We start from the raw sequence: 10,845 nt of genomic DNA, 5'->3' as shown, positions 1-10,845 counted from the left end.
CATATTAGAGCTTAATATTAATTTAGTTTTGATTTTTGTAATTTGTAATACTTATTTAGAATAAAAAATACCAAAGGATAAATAAACATATTTATATATAAAATGGTGTCATTTTTACTTTGAATGCTTTATTTTAGTGGCTCATTTCGTGAATATTGATAAATAATATAAAAACAAAGTAAACAAGCACAATATTTAAAATCTATTTCCACATTTGTAGAGAACAAAATATTTTGTAAGAAATATTTAAAAGATTTTAAATTTTAAACCTCGTGACATATAATGAGTATGCCAATAACATTTACTTGTCTTAACTACTGTTGACTAACATTTTCACTTTGGTTTTTTTTTAAATATAAATAATAGGAAACATAGATAGAGGAAAAAAAGCTCTTAACCTGAAGATATTAACGAAAAAAGTATAGTATTCTTTTTAATCAGGATTGTCATTAAATTCATTCTCATAATAATATCAGTATAAATAAAAGTACATGCAATCGATACTACATATATTTTAAAAATATAACTGGCTTTTCATTCAAAAACCGCTTCGAATTTTTTATCTTTGGTTGAGTCTGCCGCGATCTTCTACAGAACCGTTTTATTAGTCAAACCGAAAGTAAATATATTAATCAAGTACAAGGGAAAGTAAGTAGGAGGATCAGTTATGGGAAGTTTATAAATTTATGAATTTCAAAGATTGAATCTTGCTTAGTTTAATCGATACATTTGTACCGTAACCCTTAAGATCGCATATTCATAGATAATATGCAACTCTAAAGTCTCCGAAGTGACCTGATTTCGATACAATGGTCAATATTTCGGGGTATTCTTGGACATCTTCCCATTATAAACACTATTACTATTACACTCTTCGATGGAAATAGCATTGTCGACCACATCATCAGCGAGTATTTGATTGTAAGACTTCCTTTTATTGTTATGGTATGTTTTCAAAACTTTTTAATAATTAAAGGCGGTAACGCATATCTAAGATCCTTTATGATTAACATATTAGTGGGTATTAAATAAATGACAATAATATTTAAAAATCTGTGCGGCATTACTATTTTACATAATATTAATAAATATACAATTTATTGTCTATGTATACCTTTAAAACAACAATGAATCTGGCAACATTTTTTGACAGTGACTGCGTATTCGTTGACAGATTTGTGATCAAATTTGTCTTTGGTTACTCGTAGTTGTCAGTCGAGAGGTCTGCAATTTATAGAAAAATTTAGCTTCAAATATGGCGAAACGTATAAGCCAGAGCTCTATCAACTGGGCCGCCCTAGCCGAGAGGGTCCCTGCGGAACAAAAGTCGAACTTAGCTGCTTTTAAAGTTAAGTCTGATGGCTACCTTCGCAGGTTAGTTTTGACGTTCATGTTACTGTTACATAATTTTATCATTGATTTTTTTGTTTCATGAATGATTTTACAGGTTTACCTCAATTTATCCATCAATAACCCATTAATAAACATAATTGTGAGGTTAAGGAGTTGAATAAAAAGAAAGAATTTTTAAATGGACCACAAATATATTCCCTGCGTTCATTATTTTTGAAATAACTTCATAGAACTTTAATATGTATATTCGATCTTTATAGGGTATTGGCTAGCCCTCCGGAGCCACCAAAGATCAACTGGGCAAATTACAAGCAGGTTGTTCCCATACCCGGCATGGTGGACAACTTCCAAAAACAGTATGAAGCCCTCAAGATCCCATACCCCTCGGACACCATGACTGCTAAGGTTGAGGCTCAGTGGGGGGAAATTAAGAAGGCCATTGAATCATTTGTCCAGGAATCAAACAAAAACATTGCTAAGTATGAATTTCATTATATAATTGTATATATTTTGTGATCACTTACATTTGAAGATCTAGCTAAGATATTTTCTCTTACTAAAACAGTAAAACTATTCTCACTCTTTTAAATATGAAAAAGGGTTGCTGAACATAAACTGCATCTAGAAGTTAAAAATATTATATTTTGTTGGTAAAATAAAATGAAAAACATTGCTGTGATTCTTTGAACAGATAGAAACTATTTCATTGGCATTTGTATATAATTCATATGTGTTTAATTCAATTTTAATTGGAAAGATATCACTTGCATTGTGACATCACCTCAAAATATAAATATATATTCTTTGACGAAATATTGCTCGATTTAAATAAATATATCAAAATATGTTAATTTACAAAAAAATAGTAATATCATTGACCTTAACCTCAGTTACTGAGCCAAGATGTTCGTGACTCCTGCTGTATATTGCCATGTGTAAATGGTGAATTACATATACCTTGCAATCATGATTAATAATATTTCAAAAATTTCAGATACCAACAGCAAATTGATGAACTCAATGCCCTGCTGCCATACAACCAGATGACTCTAGAAGACTTCAAGGATGCCCACCCTGAATTGGCCATTGACCCCATCAACAAGCCGACCTTCTGGCCGCACACACCAGAGGAACAGCCAGACTATGTCGACCCCGAAAAACCAGCACAGAGCGGCCACTGAACAAATCATGGCAATACACATTCAATACAAGTGCATTAGATTTTTGTTTGTGAAACACTCGGTGGTTAAATCTGTATTTATAATGTAGGAATAAATAACTGTCTACATACAAGGGATATTTTATTTTTATATTCTGTATTCCATTCAAAGGTTTCAATTCATCTGCAAACACATTTATCATTAAAGTCAAGTCAAGTTAAGCAATAAAGACTAATCACATTTACAAGTTGCGGCTCAAACGATAAGCTGTGGTAAATTTCAAAAGGTTAATAAAATAATGAACAGTACCCTTTCAATATATTTATTAAGTGATCCCTAGTAAAACAGTATTGTAATTGTACAGGAATGTTAAAAATTTAAACAGTTCAAAGTGATGTCCTAGTAACTTCACCGTTTCACAATATTTTCCATAACGTTTATTTTCTCTTGGGTGTAAGTGGGACTTAATAATACAATTTCCACTAAACGCTAGACTATCGTTACTCAACTTTAAACTTTATGTAGTATATACACGATAACGGCTTCTGTATTAAGAGAAACATTCAACTTGATATAATATATTGCATCTCGTTTCCGAACGAAACAGATACGCTAATGTAACTGTATACTGATTGTTTTAACTCGTGTGTTTTCATATAGAGTAAGGAATCTTTTATTAATGTGAGGGTGGGGGTTGGGAGTACATGTTGTAGTAACTGTTCGGGGCCGAGTACCCCTGGCCCTGATTCTGATTGTTGCCATAGCCGCTCGAGCTGAACCCCCTCCCGCGACCTCTACCCCGGAACCCCTCGCGGTCTCTACTGAAGCTGTTTTCTCGGCTGCTTCCAAAACTCTGCCGGGTGCTATAGCCGTCTGATCGACTGTAACCCGAACTGGAGCTTTGGTTGTATCCAGAACCTTGTCCATTACTACTGTCCCACCTCGAACCTCCTGAGTATAATGATTAAAATCAGAGTGTGTTTTGATAAATATTTCTGAACAAGTTTCTGTCTTGCAACGACGTAAGTTCAAAAATTATGAAACTGACAAAGAAAAATATATAAGTAGTAGTTATCCTCGGACATAGGCTGTATATAAATAGCGGTTATAGTTTAGAGAAGTCAAAAACATGCAAAACTAATATATTTTCTCACCTCTGTCTCCCGTGTACCGCCCTCCCCCTCGACCGCCCCTACCGCGACCCCCGCTGTCGTCGCGCTCACGGAACCTGCCGCGACCTGTCACACATCAACATTGGCAGGGTAATTGTCGTCACAAATAATAATTCTGCATTTTCAAATCTTTATACACTAAATAGCGTTAAATGTCAGATGTCTGTAGGATTCTTTTTCCAAAGACCAATGTTGGCCAGGGCTATTCTGTGCCAGCTACATTATGTGACAATCCTATGAGGATAAACTGTATACTAGAAACAATACCGACCGACAAAATGAGTGAACTAATGTAATATTGTAATACGAACCATATTTTCCCTTGAATCCCATCCCGCACTGCGCCAACTCTAAGAGCTTCGGATTGACAACTTGATTCGCTTCTTGTAGGACTGACAGCAGGTCTTTGGCCTGAAAAAAATACATAAATACCCAAATTGGAGCACTTTTCCGATCAAAACCGTCACAGGAATGTCACAGTGCTACCTTAGCGGAATTGTTCGGTGTGAAGAGCGTGTAGGCTGTCCCCGTGTTGTGCGACCTGCCAGTCCTGCCGATGCGATGCACGTAGTCCTCAGAGTTGTTGGGATAGTCGTAATTGATGACGAACTTCACGTCTTCCACGTCTGTATGGAGCTGGTGTTAGTGTTTGCCAACGCCGCTGATGAGAGGACGGGAGGACACGCCACCCTTGAGGGTGACGCGCTGTCTTGGGAGGGATATGGCTTTAGATCGATTTTCCGAGCATTAAATGGAAGGCAATGGTCAAACGAGTGTCATAAGCGTGTAACCGGACCCAGAGCCAGCCCCTCCCGTCGTCCAATCAACATATTTACCTCATGTCCGTAGCCGTACACTGTATATGCCCGTCAGTCCGGGCGCGACGCGACCGTATCTGGTTCCTAACGTCAGCGGCGTAGCACTTAGTTTAGTTCAAATCTCTCATGACATCTAACCAAGCAAATATTGCTCTATGTAGTCTCGTTTTGGACTGTCTATATAAGTCATGGCTCTACATTTAAGATTAATTTGCACCCAGATTATTATTATATATATTCAGTTAACAAGCCTCCCTTTGGATATCGATCCGCCTCACGATAAAGTGGAACAAGTAACGTGGATTCGAGTCCCCAGTGAAGTTATCGTGCGTTGCGTTTAGCGCGGCCTCTTTATATAGACAGCCGCTGTACCCCACAGAATAAAATCGATTCAAGGCTATGATCGATGTCAACCCCAGAGTACGTTAGAGGCAGCATGCTCTCAACAGTGTGCGCTGACAATTCACTGTCATAATAGTATCACGAGACCGTGACGTCATCATCGTTAAATGTCAATCAATAATCGGAGTCAGCAACACACCGCAAAGTTAGCCCTGTCTGCACGCATGCGCCTCTGAAATGAAAACATTGAGAATAATGCTGAGTAGGTCATGGAAATTTTACAAAAGGGCCGGTTTCGTACCTTATGGTGGCAAACATAAAGCACTCATCCCCGTGGCCTTGGAACATCTCTAAATGGACTTGGGCCATTGCTGTGTCATTTCTGTTTTGTCAGTTCCAATATTCACAGCGTTTGAAACACAATATTAACGACAGTCTGTGTCGTGTGCATAGACTTAACAACGTGACGTGTTGTGAATACTGGAACACAAAAGTATAAAATTGTCACCAATGAAAAATGTTTAACTATTTCTGTGGATGCCTACATAATAATGTATTGCGATTTCGAACAACAATTAATCAGCAAATCTTGCTATGTGCTCATCCTAACTCATCTATCGTCCTCTCGCTGGATATTCCTATCGATTAGGTATTTTATGTCAAAACTACTAAAGTACCTTTAATAAAGTCGTCCTCACCAAACAAATACTAATTTTACCACAATTAGGTCCAATAGATGTGGAACTATGATGTCACCCCCCCCCCCACATCATATCTTTGAATGCTCTAGATTTTTGTACTATTGGCATATTTTCTAAATCTATTTGAACACAAATAAGCGAACGGCTACCGAGCTCGGTGTCCACAGAAATGTTTTATCTTCATTGGTAGTTCATGTTCGTGGACCGCACATAATGTAACCACAGACTTGCCATTGGACCACAGACCTCGAGGCTTCCTAATGACTGCGGACCCATGACAAGTCTCCGTCCCCGTGTATGTGAGGCCCAACGCTACAAATCACTTAGCAATGGCGAAGACCGGAGCTACGCTTCTGACGTTCTATCTTTATATCTTTTGTTTGTGAAATATTCGCAAAGATTTCTTTCATTTCTGATAATACCTTTTTTGTTTTATATTTTTTTGTTCTCTGTTTGTTGCCGATGATTATTATTTGCGCATATTTCAAGTTCTTTTTAACAGACAGACAGCATGCATGCATGCATGCACCACCTGCATCGCATAAAGGTGGCACAAACATAAGAACAAAGATACATCCACTTCTGGGCAAGTACAGCGACAAAGGATATACATGTTTGTGAAAGGTTCGGTTTGTTCGTGTTACCAACTTAAAAAGCCGTCGCGAACTAGACATTTCTTTGACTAGTGTCAAGCCATTCACCCATAAACATTATGGACGACTGGAACATATAATCTAATAGCTATATGAACGCGCGCGTGTGTGTGTGTGTGCGCGTGTTGATATCAGCTATTACATATATCTATATGTGTGCATGTGTCCGTTTGAGCAGTCTGTGCGTGAATTTATAAAAAGCTCTCCGCTCGCACCTCAGTTCATTTCTGTTCATCTTTAGGAGAGTGTAATCTGAGTGTGTGTGCTGTACATATATATTTATATTTTGCATCAGTTCTTTTAATTATAATATTTACGCGGTATGCTTCTAGATGTACATGTTCTATCCCACAGGTCCTACACGTAGTAAGAGTTTATTGTAACCCACGGATATCGTCACGGCCCGAATAGTTTATGCCGGCGTGTATGTGTGTGTGTGTGTCTGCGTGTCCGTGTGTGCCCGCGTGTGTGTGTGTGTAGTACCGAGTCCTCTCGCCGCCACGTCGGTGGCGACCAGTATGGCGGTCCTGGAAGAGCGGAACTGCGCCAGCACGTAGTCCCTGTCCTGCTGGTTCTTGTCCCCGTGTATGGAGAGGGCGCGCCAGCCGGCACGGTTTATGCTCTTGGTTATGTCATCCACCTACAGAACAAAAACACATCCTTAATACTACACACTTTAGCAGCCTTTGCTACAGTTACCGTAGTGGGATTAATCTGCTTGTATCGTAAGCTCGTAGCACCAAGTTTTTAATCGAACACGTCAGTTTTTGAGGAAAAAAAGAAAAAATGTTTAAAATTTATTAGGTATACAGCGTGCGCATCAAGCAAATAATTGATAAAATATTTATTTGCATCGCTGATTGCAGCGACTGCGTTCACCAATCCGCCTGTCGTGTGTGGTGGCTCATGCAGTATCCCCAACGTGCAACTCCTCAGAGTCAATGCATCAGACCTCGGCAGTTTTGGTCATTGCATCAAGGAGACGGTATTTTGGATCGCGCTTAGAAATTTCAGGTTGCGCAGGAAACCAAAAACGACATATGGCTATTGGATGATACTGGATGAACAACAAACACTGGAAAACCTCGTCTAATTGAAGGTACAGTTAATTAGAGTAGATTTGTCAGAAATTCGAAATAAGTTTCGTACTTTACTTCCGACAGAGACAGCAACCGTCCCAAAGTGCCAGAGGATTTTTAAACTTCTAGTTGGTTTAAGAATAATGTCATACAAGTTTAAATTATGTCGGCCAGGACATCAGTCTTTGATAAAAAAGTGAGCAACAGACACTGCCATAAGGCTAGACGAGAAGACAGTACTACAAACACACACCCCGACTTATTGTATTGAAAAAGGCAAGCAAGATAGCTTAAGAACTTTGAAGGAGGCCTAGTGTATAAGCCATTTAAAATAGAACGAGCATCACAGACAGGGAGAAGGGTACTCTGAACTAACAGAAACTCTTTTGTAAAAAAGTTAGACAATAATGGAAGAGCGATATCACACTCCTCATATCATAAGTTGGCTTGCCTTCCGTTTCGTCTCAGCAAAGATGATGGTCTTGGTTTCCTCCTCCGATGATATTTCAGTGAGTAGAGTGAGCAGTTTGTCGTTCTTCTCCCACTCCTCGCAAACGTCCACTATCTGCAGGATGTTGTGGTTGGCAGACAGCGACAGCGACCCAATGTTGATCTGGATGTAATCATGTAGGAACTCCTCCGCTAAATTCTGCACCTCCTTGGGCCAAGTTGCCGACCACATTAGGACCTGAAGTATTGTTGAATAAAATTATTGGATTTAAGACGTGTTTAACGTACAATGAAAGTTTTGTTTGTGGCCGCTATCCAATGTAGACTTAATATAACAATTTACATTATCCTTTTTATGGCATTGCAATAAATTTCAAGATTATAAGGACTACTTTATATATCCCATAGTTATGTTATACCGACCTGCCGATCAGGTCGTATCTGTTCAATGATCTTCCTAATCTGAGGTTCAAAACCCATGTCCAACATCCTGTCTGCCTCGTCAAGTACCAAGTAGGTGCAGCGACGGAGGTTTGTTGTGTCTGAAATAAGATAACATGCTAATAATATCCTTTGCTCTTTTATCTCAGATACAAATTTTTATTTGACAATGACAGATAAATAAAGGAAGTGTCCACGAGAACATTAAATTTGAAAAATCCTTGTTAGTTTTCAAGAAAATATTAAAAAATACACAGAATTTTTTCATGAAATAATGTGTGATGGGTAATGTCCTATTGTTAGTGCTGATTTAGATTATAGCTTGTAAACTGCGACTGTAACATTGTCATTATAATGCATCTAAATTTCCAACCAATATTGGTTGCAGGGATCACAACCAAATATTAATGATGAAGCAATTACCCTTCTCAAGGAAGTCTATAAGTCTCCCGGGGGTAGCGATGACAATTTCAACACCTCTTTCCAGTGTGCGCCCTTGAGGACCCTTGGGAGCCCCGCCAAATATACACGTGTTCCGTACTTGAACGCTCTGACCAAATTCATTTGCCACCTGTAACACAAATGTTAACATACAGGTTAGTTGCTACGGGTTAGGAAACATGATTAATTACTGTTCTAAGTATAATTTTATATATATAATTATTATTGGTTTGCAAGATACAATCAAAGATAAATGTTTTGATAAATTTTCAATCATCTTGGACATAGAATTGAAATCGGACACTTATCTTTGATTTAAATCAAAATAACACAAGAACTGTGAGTGCAAGCAGTACTTGTGACAATTTATAGAGAAGAAAATACAATAAGCAAACATGTAAACGAGATCAAAATAAGTCAGTGCCTTTTGAAAATATCTATTAAAATGTCAAGTCTACTGTATGTATGTGTACGCAATAAAGTCCTGCTAAAGTACAAGCTAAGAAAAGAAACAACTAAATAACTAAAAACACAAAATGTGCTCATAAAATAATTTGAAGGTTACGTTCAGAAACCTTAATACTATAAATTTAACAATGTTTTGTTACAATTGCAGGTTTTCGAACATAGCCTGACCGAACTAGTGTCACTACAGAATATATTAAAAATGTTTACTATATCCATGTTGTTTGAATTTCCATCTGAGACATCTGTTGTTATCCCATTCATGGATAGAAGGGCCTTGGTAGCGTGACGGACAAAACACATTCTCAATTAGATTATATCTTAAAAAATTATTTATTCATAAAGTAACGATAAGGATCTGAACTCGATTGCTATGATCAATTTATTAAAGGTTTCTGAATGATATGAGCACACGAGACAATATAAATTAAATGTTTTTTAAATCTTCCATAATTCATGCATCTCTAAGTTAGTTGCAATGCTTCTTAAAACTAATAGGCTTTTATGAATTGTGATATACAATTTACCGTTTGTATTTGCTGGGCCAGCTCTCTAGTTGGAGCTAAAACGAGGACTATGGGTCCTTCGTCTCTCAGGAGCCGAGGCTGATTTATAATGTGTACAATAGCTGGCAGAATATAGGCTAGGGTTTTTCCGGAGCCTGTTTGAGCAATTCCGACCATGTCCCGCCCGGACAGAGCAATTGGCCATCCTTGAGCCTGAATTGGAGTCGGATTAGGGAAGCCTTGTTTAAGTATTTCCTTCATGGCATAATCAGGAAAGCCACCTTCATCAAAAAACATACTGGGTGCAGGAACATCCCTCCCCTTGACCGTAATCTGATGTTGACTACGGTATGCTTCCACTTCAGCCTGGGAACGCATTTCGACATTAGGATGGGGAACGTAAAAGTTTTTCTGGAACGGCGTCAACTGGACATTGTCCCAGCGGATTTTCCGTAACGCACCACCGGGCTGGTCATTCTTATTGAATTTACCACGGAAGTCATCGCGGTTATCACTTCGTCCTCCTCCGCCTCGGCTTCCCATGCCCCGTCCTCCCCGACCGACATCTCTTCCGCGGCCGCCACCGCTAAACCTATTGCCTCTCTCTTGTGACCTATCGCTAGATCTACCACCCCTAGAACTCATAGACCCACGGCTACCACCACGCCCACGTGGGGCACCACGTCCACCGCCACGGCCGCCTCTTCTATCATCATACCTAAATAAATACAAAAAATTAGACTATTGAAAAATAACAAGAATTAAAGAGGATAACATTAACGTACATTTTAAGAGCCGTTTGACGAATGTCACGAAAAGAATAATAACTAACACAAATATTTAATTAATATTTTAAAATTTTTAGTACGCATAAGATAAATATTTAGGAAAAACTCAGTCCAAACACCGAGACAATTACGAAGCTATATAGCCGCCATATTTCTTAATGAATCTTTTATTTTGGCTTTGGACGTTTGACAACTGACGTGTCATGAATTATATTTTTTGTCTATTGTTATAACGATAACGATACTATAGTTAATTAAAACAATTATTACTTCTCCATTGGCTCATTTTCCTCTAATAACACTCCTGAAAACGTCTTTGAAAATATTTTATTTAATGACTATATAATTTTAATAGTTAACGGTTCTGTTTAAAGATGAATATAGATTGACAGTTTTTAAAATACATATTTAACGATTTAGTAAAGAGAAATAGTTCTAACTCTGGTAATAAATAAAGTTTACTTGAGATATATGTT

At 38.0% G+C, this 10,845-nt stretch overlaps 2 protein-coding genes across 3 annotated transcripts; one reads left to right on the top strand and one right to left on the bottom strand.

The window, feature by feature from the left end:
* The first annotated feature begins 1,184 nt into the window (after positions 1 to 1,184).
* LOC116772736 (ATP synthase subunit d, mitochondrial) lies at positions 1,185 to 2,646 on the top strand. Its single transcript, XM_032665010.2, has 3 exons — positions 1,185 to 1,374; positions 1,614 to 1,832; positions 2,348 to 2,646. The coding sequence occupies exons 1-3, from the start codon at positions 1,256 to 1,258 to the stop codon at positions 2,532 to 2,534; spliced, it is 525 nt and encodes a 174-aa protein (XP_032520901.1). The 5' UTR covers positions 1,185 to 1,255; the 3' UTR covers positions 2,535 to 2,646.
* Positions 2,647 to 2,819: 173 nt separating this feature from the next.
* On the bottom strand, positions 2,820 to 10,540 carry LOC116772734 (uncharacterized). Of its 2 annotated transcripts, XM_032665005.2 has the most exons (11): positions 10,367 to 10,540; positions 9,603 to 10,299; positions 9,286 to 9,351; positions 8,593 to 8,740; positions 8,152 to 8,270; positions 7,730 to 7,966; positions 6,683 to 6,839; positions 4,172 to 4,311; positions 3,997 to 4,096; positions 3,668 to 3,751; positions 2,820 to 3,464 (listed from the first exon to the last, which is right to left on the bottom strand). In XM_032665005.2, coding segments are annotated over exons 1-11 (2,025 nt in total). In that variant the 5' UTR covers positions 10,369 to 10,540; the 3' UTR covers positions 2,820 to 3,189. The 2 variants fall into 2 exon arrangements, with proteins under 2 accessions (XP_032520896.1, XP_032520898.1); XM_032665007.2 differs by lacking the exon at positions 9,286 to 9,351 and having other exon boundaries at positions 10,367 to 10,538.
* Positions 10,541 to 10,845: the final 305 nt, after the last annotated feature.

This window comes from Danaus plexippus, chromosome 12 (genome assembly GCF_018135715.1).
Source record: "Danaus plexippus chromosome 12, MEX_DaPlex, whole genome shotgun sequence".
In the NCBI taxonomy this organism is placed as follows: domain Eukaryota; kingdom Metazoa; phylum Arthropoda; class Insecta; order Lepidoptera; family Nymphalidae; genus Danaus; species Danaus plexippus.
This window is presented reverse-complemented; position numbering and strand designations above follow the sequence as displayed.

Excerpts from the sequence above, each read along its gene's own strand:
- LOC116772736 (XM_032665010.2), top strand. The coding sequence starts at position 1,256 with ATGGCGAAACGTATAAGCCAGAGCTCTATCAACTGGGCCGCCCTAGCC. Across the intron at positions 1,375-1,613 it reads TCTGATGGCTACCTTCGCAG|GGTATTGGCTAGCCCTCCGG; the intron begins GTTAGTTTTGAC and ends CGATCTTTATAG. Across the intron at positions 1,833-2,347 it reads TCAAACAAAAACATTGCTAA|ATACCAACAGCAAATTGATG; the intron begins GTATGAATTTCA and ends CAAAAATTTCAG.
- LOC116772734 (XM_032665005.2), bottom strand. Across the intron at positions 7,967-8,151 it reads AGATACGACCTGATCGGCAG|GTCCTAATGTGGTCGGCAAC; the intron begins GTCGGTATAACA and ends ACAATACTTCAG. Across the intron at positions 3,465-3,667 it reads GCGGTACACGGGAGACAGAG|GAGGTTCGAGGTGGGACAGT; the intron begins GTGAGAAAATAT and ends CATTATACTCAG.